General features: G+C 37.8%; 3 protein-coding genes across 4 annotated transcripts; 1 reads left to right on the top strand and 2 right to left on the bottom strand.

Annotated features, from left to right (window-relative positions):
* LOC104762317 (protein MEI2-like 1) lies at nucleotides 1,955-8,191 on the top strand. Of its 2 annotated transcripts, XR_763439.2 has the most exons (15): nucleotides 1,955-2,386; nucleotides 3,060-3,223; nucleotides 3,392-3,626; nucleotides 3,818-4,218; nucleotides 4,334-4,492; nucleotides 4,590-4,706; nucleotides 4,778-4,923; nucleotides 5,086-5,156; nucleotides 5,246-5,638; nucleotides 6,038-6,692; nucleotides 6,778-6,862; nucleotides 6,960-7,028; nucleotides 7,115-7,294; nucleotides 7,533-7,757; nucleotides 7,860-8,191. XR_763439.2 is itself a non-coding variant. In XM_010485584.2 (14 exons), exons 2-14 carry the CDS (start codon nucleotides 3,146-3,148, stop codon nucleotides 7,683-7,685), a joined length of 2,742 nt encoding a protein of 913 aa, XP_010483886.1. In that variant the 5' UTR covers nucleotides 1,955-2,386; nucleotides 3,060-3,145; the 3' UTR covers nucleotides 7,686-8,191. The 2 variants fall into 2 exon arrangements, 1 of the variants encoding a protein (XP_010483886.1); XM_010485584.2 differs by having other exon boundaries at nucleotides 7,533-8,191.
* Nucleotides 8,500-13,799, bottom strand: LOC104762315. Its single transcript, XM_010485583.2, is given in 13 exon segments — nucleotides 8,500-8,838; nucleotides 8,933-9,022; nucleotides 9,114-9,175; nucleotides 9,178-9,246; nucleotides 9,326-9,473; nucleotides 9,560-9,766; nucleotides 9,865-10,056; nucleotides 10,176-10,267; nucleotides 10,359-10,501; nucleotides 10,585-10,631; nucleotides 10,884-11,009; nucleotides 11,110-11,238; nucleotides 11,326-13,799. Coding segments are annotated over 13 exon segments (3,333 nt in total). The 5' UTR covers nucleotides 13,270-13,799; the 3' UTR covers nucleotides 8,500-8,754.
* On the bottom strand, nucleotides 13,824-18,631 carry LOC104762316. The gene is made up of 12 exons (XM_019240393.1): nucleotides 16,363-18,631; nucleotides 16,147-16,275; nucleotides 15,930-16,046; nucleotides 15,742-15,843; nucleotides 15,609-15,655; nucleotides 15,376-15,526; nucleotides 15,042-15,242; nucleotides 14,734-14,940; nucleotides 14,494-14,641; nucleotides 14,266-14,396; nucleotides 14,090-14,182; nucleotides 13,824-13,991 (listed from the first exon to the last, which is right to left on the bottom strand). Exons 1-12 carry the CDS (start codon nucleotides 17,908-17,910, stop codon nucleotides 13,896-13,898), a joined length of 2,970 nt encoding a protein of 989 aa, XP_019095938.1. The 5' UTR covers nucleotides 17,911-18,631; the 3' UTR covers nucleotides 13,824-13,895.

Raw genomic sequence — 18,648 nt, 5'->3', positions numbered from 1 at the left:
ATTAGGATTACAATGTTTTTTATAATGAACATGATCTGCCACTAGACCACCAGTTATGTAATGTCATATCGCCAAAAACACTTTGAAGTTTAAAATATGAATGCTGCAACTAGTTGGATATATTCTTCCTATTTTGTTTAATTTTGACACAATTGGGTTTTAACATTTAAGCATTTGTTAGTATATAATATCTAGTATATTTCAATTCAGTTTCGACCTTCGATTCTTTTTGTTAGCACAATTTGAGTTCAGCGTGACACTCTCTACTAACAAAAGGCTAATTATTATAGCACAGTTTAGTCCTACAAACTTAACCAATCATTTTAAACCGCATTAAACCGACTTGAACTGGTGAGATAAAACCTTCACTGCAGGGAGACATATATGACACGTTTGCTCATGAAAACATATCTATGTGTTGGGGGAAAATATTCATAAACTCTATTTAATTAGTATTTGATAATTTCAAAATGGTTTTTGTTTCAACCAACCAATAAAAAAGGGTATACTATTTTGTATTCAAAGAAATCAAAAGATTGAAATGTCCGACGGAGATCCCAATACAAAAACACTTGATGAATCTTTAAGCTAAACTTTTATTTATATATATACATAAATAGTAAGAGTCTCATAAAATTAATTCATAATCATAGATTAGAAGTGCAGTATTTTGTAAATACATTCACAGACGAGATATCGTACACGACACTCACCTTCGGCCACACATTTCACGGCCGATAAGCTACGTGACTTGCATTTTGATTGATTCCTTCTTCTTTTTTTGTTTTTTTTCCTTTCTAATTTGTATTTTATCGTCAGACAAGACACTAAATAATGTTGGATACCTATCTTTTTCTAGTCTAGTGGTTACTGGTTTTTAATATCTACATCATCTTTTGTTATTTCCATTTGGTAGTTCGAACCTAGTCATGGTAAATTGATAACATGGTGAGATTAACCATCTAACCAATAAACTTCACTCGAAGTCTTTTACTAGATGCTGATTATTTTTAGGGATTTATAAGTTTTTTTTTTTTTTTTTTGGTTATGACATTCATTGGGAAATGAACTGTACTACAAAGTTGTAAGAAATATTAAAGCGAGACTTGACTTGAGAAGTAGGAAAACAACAAAGCAAGAATAAAAACAAAACAAGAATGATAAAAGAGCGTGTGTTAATTAGAAACTCGTTAACGAACGAAAATAGCGTTTTATGATATAATCTCGAGCCGACCAACCAAACATTATCTTCAAAGATTACAATGACCAGATAAAGATTCATTTCTCAGTAGCTTATATATTTATATCTCAAACAATGGCGAAATCATAGACTTATAATACTAGCTATTCCATTAATACTATTTCTTTTAACAAAGAGTAGAAAGCTTTAAAACACGTACATATACTAACATTTAAACTCTAATAATAGTATATTTATGGTACTTGTGTATTGCATTTAAATTCATGTATGTACGAAACTAAAACATAAACCAAAAAGTCTTTCAACTAAATAATAGCATATTGTTAATTTATATCAATAACATTAAAACAAATTTTTTTCGTTCGTATAATAGTATTATCAAGATTCAAGATGGTGTAAGTGAATGATCCAATGTGTAATAGCCGGCTCCTTTGGGTTATTATTTATTATTAGCCGGACTCTTCAAACTTGCTGTCGTCGAGACTCGAGACTCTCGTGTGTGAGTCCGTTAATTATTTAATTAAAAAAAAAAAGCAAATAAAAAGTATTGAGGTTTTGTAATGATAATCTAACGGTCCAGATTCGAGCTCATTACCATACCACTAACTAGACCCATGGTACATACAAACGTAGCAGAGTCCTTCTCTCTCTCTCCCTCCCATCTAGTATATTTTTTTTTTGGTTTCCTCTTTTGTTTTTTTTTTCCCATCCCACTCATTCTTTTTTTTCCCCTAAACCAACTAACCGCAAAANAAAAAAAAAAAAAAAAAAAAAAAATCTCTCTCTCTCTCTCCCTCTCCGTTTCTCTCTCTTTCAGAGAGGGCCGGAGTCACGCGTCGGCGGGAAGAGTATCGTCGGAAAAGCTTAAATCATCGCCGGTCGCACGAATTATTCGTTGTAAAACAAACGCGTCGTGAGAGAAGAGGAGAAAAAAAAAAGAAAAAAATTGAAAACGCCGATTCACTTTTTTTTATTTTTATATAGTATTATTTTTATTTTTTGAGGAATTAAATATTCTCTGATGGATGCGATTGGATAGAAGGAAACAAAAAGGAAAGGAGGAAGATAAAAGAGAGAAGACGAATTATTCTCTTCCTCTTTCATCTCTCTGTCTACATCGCTGTGTGTGTGTTTTTTTTTCTTCTTCTTCAAGGATCGTGTGATACTCTCTGGAAGGAGGAGGAGGTAAGGTTTACGAGATCCATTAATTCCATCAGCACTGTTTGAATTTGTTTTGAGGGGGAGGGGAAGAAAGCATAATTGTGTTTGTTTGTGATTAGGTAACTTTTTTTTTTTTTTTGGTGGTTTAAGTTGAATTTTGGTAGCTGGTGGTGATTAGGGTTTTTTTTTTTTTTTTTTTGATAAGAATTTTTTTTTTATATAATTGAAATTGGTTTTTAATAATTCCGTGCCGAATTTGTGAATTAGGTAAGAGTTGGTTCGCTGTTTGATTATAATGAGCTGCGCAAGGGATCCGGAATTAGGCGAATTGTAGTCTTATATTGCTTCTTAATAACCTAATCGTCTCTTCCTTATATTTTTTTCTTTTTACCTTTCAATGAGCTTTCAAATGCAGCGATCTTAATTTGCACAGAGTATGATATATATTTGCTTCTACTTGCTAACTTTGTTTTATCCTTGGGTTTTTTTTTTTGGGTATCAGTTGGCTTGAATTTGTAATTTAGAAGTCTTCTGTTTTCTCTATTTGTGAAGTTCTTTGATCCTTTTTGTTTTTTTTTTTTGCGTGAGTAATTGAGCTCATCTGTTTGTCATTCTTGCTAGATCTTCTTCGCAATTGAGAAGTGCATTTTGTTCTGGCTTTTAAATTAACACTTTTTTTGTTCACCTTTTTTTTCAGGGGAAGTGAAATGGTTCGTTGACGAAATTTTTAAAAAGTTCAAAAAGATTTTGATTTCGGTTTTTAGTTAGTTAATTTTTTGGAAGATGCCGTCTGATATAATGGAACAGAGAGGTGTTTCATCACCTTCTCACTTTCGTGAAGATATTCATATTACTTCAGAGGTAACTCTTGGTTATATTGTTTTTTTTTTTTTGGGGGTTTAGACTGTGTAGCTCTAGAATTGCTGGTACCATATTTGTCTCATATGACATTATCTATCTGCCACTAGTGTTTATGTATGATGTCTTCAACTGTTTTTCTTAACTGTTACTTGTTGTTTTGTTCGGCAGAGGCAATTTGGGTTTATGAAATCAGACCTGATGCCTGAAAACCAAGGTGGTCGTGATAGACTTTCAAACCTGCCAAAGAGTTCCTGGGCTAATGAAAGTTACCAGCTGAAGCCACAATCTAGTTTTTCTGGGTCGCACCCTTCTCTTATCCCTAACGCAAAAACCACTACAAATGGTAGTCAGTGGGAAAGCAGTTTATTTTCAAGCTCAATGTCTGACTTGTTTAGTAGAAAACGTAAGCTTCTGGTTCACCTTTATGATTTTTTTAATTTATCGTGCTCAATTTTTTAATCAGCTTCCTAAATCTACAAACCTCTATGGTAACCAACATGGTTTGTTAAATAAGTATGTGATGATGAAAGTTTGTTACTTGTGTATTGTACTTTAACTAATTGAGCGTGTTGCCAAACTTGCTGGTTTTTGCAGTGCGGCTACAGGGAAGTGATATGCTATCCCCTATGTCTGCAAACACAGTTGTTACCCACCGTGAGGAAGAACCTTCTGAATCTTTAGAAGAAATTGAGGCACAAACTATTGGAAATCTTCTCCCAGATGAAGATGATCTTTTCGCGGAAGTGATGGGTGAGGTTGGGCGTAAATCTCGTGCCAATGCTGGAGATGATTTGGATGAATTTGACCTCTTCAGCAGTGTTGGTGGCATGGAACTGGAGGGAGATATTTTTTCTTCTGTGAGTCACAGAAATGGGGAGAGAGGTGGCAATAATTCTGTTGGCGAACATCGTCGAGTGGAAATTCCATCCAGAACTCTTTTGGTCGGAAATATCAGTAGTAATGTCGAAGAGTGTGAGCTGAAGGCCCTTTTTCAGGTACCTTTTTTTAGCAGCGTTTTTGGTTCCCATGGATTCTTTACTTACGAAATGTATGGTTTCTCGAAGTATTGGAATTTCTTACTTTGTACTGAGGATAAATTTACTTCTTCAGCAATTTGGAGACATCCAGCCTCTTCATACAGCTGGCAAGAATCGTGGCTTTATCATGGTATCGTACTATGATATAAGGGCTGCTCAGAATGCGGCAAGAACACTCCATAATAAGCCGTTAAGAGGAACAAAACTTGACATTCGTTATTCTATCTCTAAGGTGTTATTCACTGTTCTGAAGGAAGATATTATCTTTGCTATGTGGATTGCACTTGTGACTTGTGTTGATGTGTGCTTACAATTTTTCTTGTTATCAGGAAAATCCTTCAGAAAACCATACAAGTAAAGGAGCCTTGCTGGTTAATAATCTCGATTCTTCTATTTCGAATCAAGAGCTCAATCGACTGGTCAAATCATATGGAGAAATCAAAGAGGTTGATATACTGGGTTTCTCCCTGTATTTACTTTTTGGGATTGATACTTATGCTATATCTGTTGTTTGCAGATTCGTAGAACCATGCATGATAACCCACAGATATACTTAGAGTTCTTTGATGTTCGAGCTGCAGAAGCGGCTCTTAGTGGACTAAATGGACTTGAGGTTGCTGGGAAGCAGCTTCAACTTGTGCCAACCTGTCCAGAGGGTACAAGGTGGTGATTGGTTTTTATTTCCTGTTTTATCTTCCTTTGTGGGCCGTGAACTGATACATATGCTGATCAAACTGATTTGAACACATGATTTCCTGTTAAGTCTTTACATGGACGCCAACTGTATAAGCTTGTAGGATTGATTTTCTTTTTCTTTTTGTTCAGATACACGTCACATGATGCTGAAGGGTGTCTACCTAAAATGTCTTATAGTACTACATCATCGGGACACATAGGTATGCCTGCATTCACGATTAATAATTTTTTTTCTTCAATCATGTCATCTTGGGACACAAATCACTGCACTTACATATCTCTGTTTCAGGGAGACATTTCCCAGGAATGATTCCTTCAACCTCCATTGATGGTGGATCTATGCGTGTTATTCACAATTCTGTCGGATCACCTGTGAATTCCTTTATTGAACGTCATCGAAGTGTCAGCATTCCTATTGGATTCCCACCTTCGGCAAACGCCATCTCAGCCAGCAAGCCTGTCGGACTTCAGGAGCATGGCCACACTTTTGATAATTCAAATATGGGGATCCAAAGCATGCCAAATCTTCATCCTCATTCCTTTTCAGAGTATGTCGACAACTTTGCAAATGGTAGTCCATATAAGTCCTCTGCATTTTCTGAAATGGTCAGTGATGGCTCAAAAGCAAATGAAGGCTTTATGATACACAATGTTCGTGGAGTGGATGGCTTTAATGGAGGGGGTAAGTTCTCTATCTTTAAATTGCTACGGTTTTGATAAGCCTACTGTAGCACACTATCAGAGCACAATCTTGAAATGGTCCTTACAATTTTAGTAGACTGTGAAAAGCTACAGCGATGCTACCTTTAGGCACCGTTAGACATTCTTGGTGTAAAACTCGTCATTCTGGGGAAAATAGTATAAGCATCAAGTTCTTAATTTCAGTAATCTAACCAGATCAGGCGGGGATTTTGAATAGGAAAAGGGGATGAAACTTAATTGTGTATATCAACAGAGTTGCACAGTTACTGAATACTATTAAATTTGATATGGAAGATTGTGATGAATTTTTTTTTAACTGCCATACAATATATTTTCTTTCCTCACTTTTAGCTGTTCTGATCTGATCTTTTGACTTTAGGCATAGGATCTCCCATGCATCAAAGCTCCCGCCGCCCTAACCCTAATTTATGGAGCAACTCTAACCCTCAGCAACATAATCCGTCAAGTAGCATGATGTGGCCTAACTCGCCATCTCACATCAACAGCATTCCTACTCAACGCCCACCTGTTACTGTATTCTCTAGGGCACCTCCTATAATGGTGAATATGTCATCTTCCCCTGTGCACCACCACATTGGATCTGCGCCGGTATTAAACTCGCCTTTCTGGGACAGACGACAAGCCTATGTAGGTGAATCTCTAGAATCATCTGGCTTTCACATAGGTTCTCATGGTAGCATGGGGCTTCCTGGATCTTCACCCTCACATCCAATGGAAATTGGTTCTCATAAGACTTTCTCCCATGTTGGTGGGAGTCGCATGGATATAAATTCCCAAAATGCTGTACTGCGATCTCCTCAACAGTTGTCTCATCTCTTTCCTGGAAGGAGTCCAATGGGTTCCATGCCAGGGTCCTTTGACTCGCCAAATGAACGATACAGGAATCTCTCTCACCGTAGAAGCGAATCTAGCTCTAGTAATGCGGATAAGAAACTGTATGAGCTTGACGTTGACCGTATATTACATGGGGACGACAGGAGGACAACGTTGATGATTAAAAACATTCCTAATAAGTAAGTGAATTTTGATTGTCTTTGATTAAGATGTAATCTGTTTTCATCCGATTCTTTTTTAATAAAAAATCCTGCTATGGTTTAGGTATACTTCTAAGATGCTTCTATCTGCCATTGACGAGCACTGTAAAGGAACATATGATTTCCTTTATTTGCCAATTGACTTTAAGGCAAGCAGGCGTCCTACCATTTTATATAAGAAAGTCTTATTTAGCAGACCTGAGCTTTTGGTATATAAGAATATCTAATCTCGCTCTCTCATTTCAGAACAAATGCAACGTGGGATATGCTTTCATCAACCTTATTGAACCTGAAAAGATTGTCCCATTTTATAAGGTACAGTCTTGTATTGCTGCTTTTCCTTATCGCTTTTATTCTTTTGGGAGAGCATTGGTTAAAGGCTTCAAAAACAACAACCACAGGCATTTAATGGCAAAAAGTGGGAAAAGTTCAATAGCGAAAAGGTGGCAACGCTTACGTATGCTCGTATCCAAGGGAAAACAGCTCTTATTGCCCATTTCCAGAATTCAAGCTTAATGAACGAAGACAAACGATGCCGGCCTATTCTCTTCCACACCGATGGTCCAAATGCTGGTGATCAGGTAAATCATTAAAGCTTCAATGATAAAATTTCGTCTGGTTTGGTTCCCCTTATATCATTCTAATCCATCATATTCATTTCCTTGCTTGCGGCTCGTATTCGGTCTCCATTTGGTTGCCAGTATTCAGATGTGATTTCATTATATTCATTAGATCTGGTTATGCGCAGTTGTAGATAGAGAGAGTCGTAGTTAATGAATAGAGATTCATATTATCTCCCTTTGTTGTTATATACCACAGGAACCATTTCCAATGGGAAGCAACATACGGTCAAGACCAGGCAAGCCACGAACCAGTAGCATTGATAACTACAACAGCTTTAGCATCTCTTCCGTTTCTGAAAACCGAGAAGAACCTCCTAATGGCACTGATCTGTTCTTGAAGGAGAACTAACCAATGAGCAAACACAAGCAGAGGTAAAAACGGTAAACGAAGAAAAAAATGGAGGCCTAAAGATAACAAAAGGTTACATATAAATATATTTTATTACATAATATATCATCCACACACCCTAGAGTTCTGTAAATCGGGGGTGTTAGATTTACCCTGACAAAACTCATTTTGCAGTGAAGAAATTTTTTGGAGAGATGAAAAACTTTGTTGACCACAAACTTTTACCCAGGTTGTTGTTGCTTCACCAGTTTTGTTGTAATGTATTATCAAAATCCCCAGAGAAAATATTGCAGGTTTTTTTTGTTGTTCTTTCTTATTTTTTTTCTTTCTTTTGGGTTTTTGGGTTATATTCAAGGAGTTTTGGTTCTCGCTATCAATGTATAACAGCCTTGGATTACACTCATCCTTCTTTTGCTGGCTATTTGTAGCTATTCCATGTTGTACTCTTTTGGGAGGTTTTTTTGAACGCTTCTCTTTTTGGATATAAAATATTATTTTTCTTAATTTTTGATCAGTCGCAAGACCTTATTATATAATGAAGCAGTTGAATTCTACAAATAGCACTGATTCCATGGGTCTCATTGAGTATGATGATACAAGGTTTTCAGTGATTTTCGCTGGAAAGCCTGGAATTTAGTATATGGTGTGACATGAAACAATTTTAATTCCGAAGTTTCGTAACCAAAAGTTATTCAAAGCATTGTGTGCTGTTGTAAGAGGTACAAGAGCCACAATCATGAGATGCTAGAAAATGTGGCAAAGCTACTTCTTCGAGAGAAGACAACAACAATGCCAATAAAAGGCCAAAAAAACATGGAAGAAGGAGTAGCCTTTCGTGCTGAAAGTAAAGATACAAAAGTGTCTTTTTGGTAGCGGAAACATATTTTGTTTTTGTTTGCATTGAGCTGGTATATAGAAGGACTCTGTAGATGAACAAATGCAGTTTCCAAGGGAACCCAAGCCGTGAAAACACAACTTTTGAATTGTAAGTTTGTAACAAGTCACTGTTTATACATCAATGCTGGACTTCACCACATTGATACAATACTGTCACTTGTTAGGTCGTCAATCAGGCAGCTTCATAAAACAGAATCTCTGGCTGAACCTTCCTCTCTCCGCAGAATTTGACCATATCCTTCCAGTCACCAACATCCTATGACACCACCACCCACACATATCAATCATGTCTACCTCAAATTCATCAGTATCCAACTCAAAGAAGACAAAGGGTAACTGTTTCGTCTTACCTCTCCTGCTAAACACTCACGTCTGAGGTTGACCCACCGGTTCTTTTCATAAGCCAAGCATATGTGTTCTCCTACTCCACTGCAACCAACCTGCATCACATCCCAGATATTCTGACACTTTAACAAACAAATACAGAAGAACAATATCACAAATATATGAACCTGTTTCAGATGTTTTTACCATTGACACAAGCCGGTAGTTAGTGTTTGGTTCTAAGCCTTCTTCGTACAGCCTGCTGATATTATCTCCCAGTCCAGAGCCTTCGTTGTTTCAGATATCTCGTTTTCAGTTGCTCTATTCTCCCATTCCAACACTGATGTTGTGGTAGCTTTATGATAAGCATAATATACGAAATGAGCACAACAGATCACAATCATGGGGTCAAACCTTACCGATTGTGAAGATAGGCGGGCATCTACTTATAATGTGATGAACATAGTTCGTCTTTCCGCAACCTCCTGTTTCACTGTCACATACCATTTTATATCCCATGCGTATCACCTTTAGGATATCCACAAACTTAATATTCCCAAAAGCACACTGCATTTTAAGCACAGAACAGCTTTATAAGGGTAAGCACCTGCAGTTTCTGTTAAAAGATAAAGGGATAATAAATAAAATCGTACCTTCAGTTCTCTGATTGTATCAGCAGGCATTGTTATGCCATAAGAGCTTTGCTCTGGATAATTTGTAGTCCTTCTGCATTTTCTACAGCTCATTCTTTTATTATCCGGCACCGTAAAAAGGCGAGTTACCAAGCTTTCTCTTTTTGGATGTTTCCAGCAACGCCAAAAATCAAGGATGGCTACAACTACCTTAGCAGCATCACTCGACTGCAAATTAGTAAAAATTTGAATACCTTCAGAACAACAATTAAGCTTATTGGCAGACATTTTATATATAAAGCTTAGAAGCGTATCTCCACACGAACCATAGAAATAACTTCTTCTTGGGAAGCAAGTAAGTCGCTCAAGAGGCAACTGTAGACTCCCTCATGTTTGATTTCTTCTGAAACAAAAGCAGCAAATAAATTTCGTAGTGAAAGAGGAACTTGTTCTTCCAGGTGGTCGTGCAATGGTTGGTTCATCAAATCTTCTTTGAGAACCTTAATGTTCAAGAGGGCCTGCAAAAACACAAGTTTTTATGAACTTATTAAAAACATTAAGGAAGCAAACAGATATTGGAATTCAGAAGATGATAGTTTAGTTACTAAATCTTGTGATGGGTTGGTAACTGCTTTACCTTCAGTGTCATGTCATGAACTGAATTATATCTAGCTGCAGTTTCTCCAGGCGCTGACTGTGAATCTTCTTCTCCCGGCCTGTTGTGCATATCTTGAAAATGGCAAATGAAAGAAATAAGAATTATGTGCATCTCAGAACAAAAGAATTCTAACTATTGGTCAATTGAAAAGCTTTTAACAACCAGGGTCTTCTCTAGTAACTTCCACTTGAATTTCAGTTTCGGATGAAATTTCCAATTGACCCTTTTCTGGTTCAATACAATCTTCTTCAACCGTTCTTAGTGACGCAGATGTACTCTCCGGTTCAAGATTGAGAGAAGTTTTACTGTACATGTAAGAACACGTTTCGCTCAGAGAAAACCCGAAAACAATTTATTAACATGTGAAAATGACTCTAAAGGTACTTACCGTTCAACAGTCTTCTTAAGGGGACTAGGCATTCTAGTTGAAGTTTTCTGTCGCACCAAGAAGATCAATCAATCTTACAACCAATTTGTGGAGAATAATTTTCTTGAATTGAATAGTAAACAGGTTATTATACACAAACCAGAGAAATGGAATCCTACAAGTAAGGAAACGAAATCTAAATAGAAGATACGATATCCCTAGAAGATAGGAACACGTTATTGACTTGTTCAGACTTCAGACTTTAAACCGATATTACTAATAGGTTAACAGATATATAAGAAATTTAGAACTTCAAAGACCTTTTTGTTTTTATTATTCATCTTCTTTGGTTGTGGCTTCTTCTTCTCCACCTCGCTTAAAAGATCTGCTTCTGCTGCATCTGCTGCATCTGTCTTGGCTTTGGACTCCATATTCACAATTTCATTCTAGATTAGAAGAGACAAAACAACGTATAAGAATCAATTCAAAGGAAAAACTAGACGGATAATGAAATCTCTCTGAATATAACCGAAGTTTTAAACCAACCAGCAAGAAAGGTTTCAGGAGTTGAAGGATATAAGTGCGGTTGTCAAAAGCAGAAAGCCTTGTGAGGTTGTTTAGCAATCTAATCCTTGAATTATCAATCAGCAAAATTTTTGATTCCATTAGAAGAATCTGCAAGTCATGTAGATACTTTTAGATGGACAATTTAATGTTATTATGTTGTTAATGAATATTAAAAGGGTAAAACCATGTTTGAACCTTTTGGGTGACCACTGATTTGAGAAGGCCTCTGGACTTCAACACTTGATTGTCACTGAGAGTTTTACGCTCACGTATAAGATTCAAGCAATCTTCGATATCAGGGGAATCAAACGTCGGATGCAATGCTCCTTCCAGGACATCTCGTACTGCACACAAGAACAACAATTTTGTAGGGAGGGAATCTTCAGGAACTCTTTCTTCACAACAATCACATACAAGAGATGAATATAAGCTCCACTGGTCTTCCGGCAGATTCCTTCTCCTTTCATCTTCACGCGTACAAATTTTCTCAACAACATTAAGAGCTGCATCAAAAATCAAGAACTGCACTTTCTTTGCATATTTGGCTCTCAGAGTCCTACATGTGAACTGAACAGCTTTCAGAACAGCCACCCAGATACTAAAATTGTGTTCCCTGATAGGTCTGGGAAAAGTCTTATCCACTGAATTGTAGTCAGTTAACCAGGATATGATATCATCTCCATGAGCATGTGCCTTGGAGTAGTGAACATTGGGATCTAAAACATTGATTGCCCCTTCATAATCAAATGGAGCATCATTGTTTTTCAGCAGTCTTTTATCCAGAAGCAGATACGAATACTGAGGATCAAAGTCGATCTTTTCTTTAACTTGAGTACGAGCCAAGACGCTGTCCACTGCTCTGCAAACCAGATCTGTACCATCATCCCTTTCACACTTGATGGTTTTAAGAAAGCCTAGGATTTGATTGAGTTCATGGCATTCAAGAAAACATATACTCTGAGGTGTTTCCACTAGGTGATAATCGACAAGATTCTGTTCAGAAACTTCAAGTTTTCCAAGATGCTTAAGTGGATAACGCATCACCCAGTCTCGGATGCTACATGAGAGAATTTTAAGGTCACAAAACGAGACAAGGAGCGATTTGATTTCCTTAAGTAACTTACTCCGCTCTTCATCCACAGCTATAGGCCATTCTTTGGACCATCCATTCTTAGATGCAAACGCTTTCACATCTGCGAGCCGGTTCTTGATCATTTCAACGGCAGCTACTGCGTCTACTGGTTCCCAACTTCCAACAGATATCTTACGAGCCCAGTCTTTTCCAATCCTCTTGACCGTATCCTTTTCTGAAGAAATTTTAAAATCAGCAGCATGTTCTTGTTCAAGATGATTCTTACATTCTTCAGCACTAGAGAACTTCTTCAAACATTTAGTTCTACACATCCAGAAAGTCCATTTACCGTCTTCCCTTGCAGAAGCGAGAACTTGCTCCAAAGCATCTCGTCCCTCCGCTTTGTAATGTTCTACTCCCTCGACAAAACTTAAAAGATTTGCAATGCTTACTTTCATAAAGTCCCTTTTGATCTTAACATCCAAACCTAACCAATACGACCTCAGTCCTTTATACTCATCCTTAAGCGGCGGCTCTGGACTCTTCTTTGACTCCAAATCAGTTATTAGCTCGCACTTGTTTGTAGAAGAAGTCTTGGACTCAGCGATGATGAACGCTGCTTTACCGATTAAAGTCATCATTCCTTTATCCTTGCCCTCCATTTCTTTCAAATCCGAGTTGCTACAAAATTTTATACCTTCTCTCGCTTTGCTTACGCATTTCTTGGCATACATCACTGACCCAAGCTGTTGGGCTAAAAGGTAGAGAGAACATGCAGAGAGTGGTGACATTCCAGCGTTTTCAAAGCATTCCACGGAACCCAACCTATATGCGAACGTCAAGTTAGGGTTCTCTGCTCTTTTCGCTAGTGCTACGAATAAGTGACCTTGATCGTGATGAAGAGTAATTGAGTCCTTGGCTTGCTTATGGACAAAAATCAAATCTTCAAATATCTCCAACGCCTTGATGTGGTTTCCATTAGCGACGAGATTTTTAGCTTCTTCGTAGAGTTTTGCCATCTCATCAAGAACCTTGAAAGAAGAAGAAGAAGAAGAAGAAGACTCCATTAGTAACGATATCTCAAGATTCTTGTGTGTTTCTTGGTCTCCACTCCAACGTGATTATATGATTCAGATAGATTTGTGAGAGGCTCGAGAGAGAGAGAGAGGCGGGAACTATAATAACCGTTTATAAAAACAAAGAAACCCAATTTGACCTTGAGGATTTCTGTCGAACACCTTGTGTGCATTATTCGTTTGCGATTTTTTCGGGAAAAATGTAAGAAAAAAATATAAACCCAAAAGCTGTGTAGCTCTTTGAATTTGCGTTAATGCCTATATGGCGAATGGTCTTCATGTTGATGATCAACAATTCGTAGAGGACGACGACACAAGAGCTTCTTCTATATTTTGTTTACCAAAAACAAAAAACAAAAAAAGAGCTTCTTCTATATTTTGTAAGAAAAAAAAAAAAATGACAAGTCAAGAAGAACGAGAGATTGACACGTGTCTATATACATGTGTTTGGTTGATGCGTCTTTTGGTTTGTGCCGTTGCTTGTTGGGTACATTTTGATAAGGAAGACGAAAAAAATTCATAGTTTCCGAAGACAAAGAAAGAATCGTATTCTCAAGTTAAAGAGAGTATACAACAACTTCTGATGATTTTGGTTTTCTAAATTTGATGCACACTTGTTAGGCCATTGATGGGACAGCTTCATAAAACAGAATCTCTGGCCGGACCTTCCTTTCTCCACAGTATCTGACCACATTCTTCCAGTTACCAACAACCTATATGTCATTTTCACCACACATATCTCCATCACCTCTCTCTCGCCTATCTAAATTCATTATTCAACTCAAGCAAGACAAGCAGTTTCGTCTTTTACCTCTCCTTCAAAAGCAGTGCGTCTGAGTTTGACCCACCGGTTCTTTTCATAAACTATGCAAATGTGCTCTTCTTCTTCTTCACCACAACCAACCTGCGTCACATACGTTGAGACTGTAACAGAGACATAATGAAGAACGATAGGACAAATATTTGTGACCTTGTTTCAGATTTTACCATTGACACAAGCCGGTAGTTGGTGTTTGGTTCTACGCCTTCATATAGCCTGCTGATGTCTATTTCCCACTCCAAAGCCTTTGTTGTTTCAAATACTTCTTTCTCAGTTTCGCTCTTCTCCCATTCCAAAACTAGTGTTGCAAACCCACAAAACACCAATATTGCTATATAAAAAGCGTAATCAATGAAATGAGTAAATAAGATAGAAATCATGGTGGTCCAACTTACCGATTATGAAGATAGGTGGGCGTTTACTTATAATGTGATGAACAAAGTTTGTCTTTCCACATCCCCCTGTTTTAAGGTCACAGAACATTTTAAATTCCATGCGGATCACCTTAATGATATCCACAAACTCCATATTCCCAAGAGAACACTGCATATTTATAAGCAAAGAACGACGTTATAGATGCTATTAAGGGGAAGTACCAGTTCTGTAGGACAAAGAGGAAAACAAATGAAACATACCTTCAGATCCCTGATTGAATCTGCAGCCATAACAATGCCATAAGAACGTTGCTCTGGATAATTTGACTTCCTTCTGCATCTGGTGCAACTCATTCTTTCATTTTCCTCCAACGTGAAAAGGCGAGTTACCAAGCTTTCTCTTTCTTGATTTTTCCAGCCATGCCAAAACTCAAATATGGCTACAAGTACCTCAGCAGCTTTACTTGACTGAAAAGACAGAAAATAGAATAACTTTAAGATAACAGTTGATCTTATTGAAACAAATAAGAACTATACCATGCAAAGAAGCTTATCGTCTCCGTACGAACCATGGAATGAACCTCTTCTAGGTAAGCAAGTAAGTCGCTCAACAAGGAACTGTAGATTCCCTCATCATTTTTTATCACCTCTGACACAACAGCGTCAAAGAATTTTTGTAGCGCGGAAGGAACTTGTTCTTCCAGGTGGTCATGAAATGGTTGCCTATTGCGCATCAAATCTTCTTTGAAAATCTTAATGTTCAAGAGGGCCTGCGATACAGTATGTTTTTGTGTACTTATCAAAGAAAATAAGGAAGTAAAGAGGTATGGAACGAGCTGAATCAGAAGATGGGAGTTTAGGTATTGAATCTTGTGTTGGTTGCCTGGTTGGTAATTGCTTTACCTTTAGCGTCACGTCAAAAGCTGAATTGTATCTGGTTGTAGCTTCTGCAGCTGCTGGCTCTGAATCTTCTCCAAGGTTTTGTGAATCTTCTTCCATCGTTTTTAGTGATGAAGATGTACCTTCCGGTTCAAGGTTGACAGAAGGTTTACTGCTACATGTAAGAAGATGCTTTGCTCAGAGGGAACCCAAAAAACAATTTAAAGCATGCGGAAAATGACTACTAAGGTACTTACTGTTCAACAGTCTTATCACGCGGTCTAGACTTGCTCGTTGAATTTTTCTGTTGCACCATGAAGACCACTCATCCTTACAACTGATTAACCAAAAAGTCAGAGAAGCAAATAGAGAGTTTAGAACTTCAGAGACCTTATTTTTCTTCTTTGATTGTGGCTTCTTCTCCTCTTCGAGTAAAAGATCTGCTTCTGCTGCATCTGTTTTTGCTTTGGATTCCATGTTTTCAATTTCATCCTAGTTGAGTAGAGAAATAATAAGATATTAGAAACAATTTAAAGGTCAAATCAGATAGAAAATAGAGAGTTTGGAACTTCAAAGACCTTTTTGCTTTTATTATTTGTCTTTTTTGATTGTGGCGTCTTCTTCTCCTCCTTGATTAAAAGATCTGCTTCTGCTGCATCTGACTTGGCTTTGTATTCCATATTCACGATTTCATTCTAGATGAGAAGAGACATAATAACATATAAGAAACAATTCAAAGGCAAAACTAGACGGCTAATGAAATCTCTCTTAATATAACCGAAGTTTCAAACCAACCAGCAAGAAAGGTTTTAGGAGTTGAAGGATATAAGTGCGGTTGTCAAAAGCAGAAAGCCTTGTGAGGCTGTTTAGCAATCTAATCCTTGAATTATCAATCAGCAAAAATTTTGAATCCATTAGAAGAATCTGCAAGTCATGTAGATACTTTTAGATGGACAATTTTCTGTTATTATGTTGTTCATGAATATTAAAAGTTTAAAACCATGGATGAACCTTTTGGGTGACCACTGATTTGAGAAGGCCTACGGACTTCAACACTTTATTGTCACTGAGAGTTTTACGCTCACGTATAAGATTCAAGCAATCTTCTATATCAGGGGAATCAAACGTCGGATGCAATGCTCCTTCCAGGACATCTCGTATTGCACACAAGAACAACAATTTTGTAGGGAGGGAATCTTCAGGAACTTCCTTTTCACAAAAATCACATACAAGAGATGAATATAAGCTCCACTGGTCTTCCGGCAGATTTCTTCTCCTTTCATCTTCAAGCGTACAAAATTTCTCAACAACATTAAGAGCTGCATCAAAAATCAAGAACTGCGTTTTCTTTGCATATTTGGTTCCCAGAGTCCTACATGTGAACTGAACAGCTTTCAGAACAGCCACCCAGATACCAAAATTGTGTTCCCTGATAGGTCTGGGAAAGGTCTTATCCACTGAATTGTAGTCAGTTAACCAGGATATGATATCATCTCCATGAGCAGGTGCCTTGGAGTAGTGAACATTGGGATCAAAAACATTGATTGCCACTTCATCATCAAATGGAGTGTTGTTGCTTTTCAGCAGTCTTCTATCCAGAAGCAGATACGAATACTGAGGATCAAAGTCGATCTTTTCTTTAACTTGAGTACGAGCCAAGACGCTGTCCACTGCTCTGCAAACCAGATCTGTACCATCATCCCTTTCACACTTGATGGTTTTAAGAAAGCCTAGGATTTGATTGAGTTCATGGCATTCTAGAAAACATATACTCTGAGGTGTTTCCACTAGGTGATAATCGACAAGATTCTGTTCAGAAACTTCAAGTTTTCCAAGATGCTTAAGTGGATAACGCATCACCCAGTCTCGGATGCTACATGAGAGAATTTTAAGGTCACAAAACGAGACAAGGAGCGATTTGATTTCCTTAAGTAACTTACTCCGCTCTTCATCCACAGCTTTAGGCCATTCTTTGGACCATCCGTTCTTAGATGCAAACGCTTTCACATCTGCGAGCCGGTTCTTGATCGTTTCAACGGCAGCTACTGCGTCTACTGGTTCCCAACTTCCAACAGATATCTTACGAGCCCAATCTTTTCCTATCCTCCTGACCTTACCTTTTTCTGATGAAATTTTAAAATCTGCAGCATGTTGTTGTTCAAAATGATTCTTACATTCTTCAGCACTAGAGAACTTCTTCAAACATTTAGTTCTACACATCCAGAAAGTCCATTTACCGTCTTCCCTTGCAGAAGCGAGAACTTGGTCCAAAGCATCTCGTCCCTCCGCTTTGTAATGTTCTACTCCCTCGACAAAACGTAAGAGATTTGCAATGCTTACTTTCATAAAGTCCCTTTTGATCTTAACATCCAAACGTAACCAATACGACCTCAGTCCTTTATACTCATCCTTAAGCGGCGGCTCTAGACTCTTCTTTGACTCCAAATCAGTTATTAGCTCGCACTTCTTTGTAGAAGAAGTCTTCGACTGAGCGATGATGCACTCTGCTATATCGATTAAAGTCATAATTTCTTTGACCTTGCCGTCCCTTTCTTTCATATCCGAGTAGCTTGAGTTAGTCAACTGTAAACCTTCTCTCGCTTTGCTCAGAGTGGTGATATCCCAGCGTTTTCAAAGCATTCCACGGAACCCAACCTATATGCGAACTTCAAGTGAGGGTTCTCTTCTCTTTTCGCTAGTGCTAAGAGTATATAACCTTGATCGTTATGAAGAGTACTTGAGTCCTCGGCTTGCTTATGGACAAAAATCAAATCTTCAAGTATCTCCAAGGCCTTGACGTGGTTTCCATTATCGACGAGATTTGTAGCATCGTCGTAGAGTTTTGCGGTCTCATCAAAATCCTTGAAAGAAGAAGAAGACTCCATAGTAACGATTTCTCAAGAATCTTGTGTTTGTTTTCTTGGTCTCCACTCCACTCCAACGTGATTAGATTCAGAGAGATTTGTGAGACGCTAGAGAGAGAGAGAGAGGCGGGAACTATAATAACCGCTGGCTCGTGAGAGGCACGTGACGCCACAAGGCTCTTCACTGAGGATATCTGTCTAACACCTTGTGTGCATTATTCGTTTGCGATTTTTTCGGTAAAAAAGTAAGAAAAAAAGAAAACCCAAAAGCTGTGTAGCTCTTTGAATATGGCGAATGCTCTTCATGTTGATGATAGAAGAATAAATTTCGTGACAATATTTGGACTTGAAACGATCAACAATTCGTAGACGACGACGACGACGACGACACAAGAGCTTCTTCTATATTTTGTAAGCAAAAAAAAAAAAAAAA

This window comes from Camelina sativa, chromosome 18, assembly GCF_000633955.1.
Source record: "Camelina sativa cultivar DH55 chromosome 18, Cs, whole genome shotgun sequence".
Lineage (NCBI taxonomy): Eukaryota > Viridiplantae > Streptophyta > Magnoliopsida > Brassicales > Brassicaceae > Camelina > Camelina sativa.
The sequence above is the reverse complement of the archived record's forward strand: the minus strand, read 5'-3'. Positions and strand labels throughout refer to the sequence as shown.

Bases quoted from the DNA above. Each gene is read 5' to 3' on its own strand.
- LOC104762317 (XM_010485584.2), top strand. From the start codon at position 3,146: ATGCCGTCTGATATAATGGAACAGAGAGGTGTTTCATCACCTTCTCAC. The intron at 4,924-5,085 runs GTGGTGATTGGT...CTTTTTGTTCAG, and splicing joins ACCTGTCCAGAGGGTACAAG to ATACACGTCACATGATGCTG. The intron at 6,693-6,777 runs GTAAGTGAATTT...GCTATGGTTTAG, and splicing joins ATTAAAAACATTCCTAATAA to GTATACTTCTAAGATGCTTC.
- LOC104762316 (XM_019240393.1), bottom strand. From the start codon at position 17,910: ATGAAAGAAAGGGACGGCAAGGTCAAAGAAATTATGACTTTAATCGAT. The intron at 15,243-15,375 runs GTAAAGCAATTA...ACTGTATCGCAG, and splicing joins CTTTTGACGTGACGCTAAAG to GCCCTCTTGAACATTAAGAT. The intron at 14,642-14,733 runs GTATGTTTCATT...ATAAATATGCAG, and splicing joins ATTCAATCAGGGATCTGAAG to TGTTCTCTTGGGAATATGGA.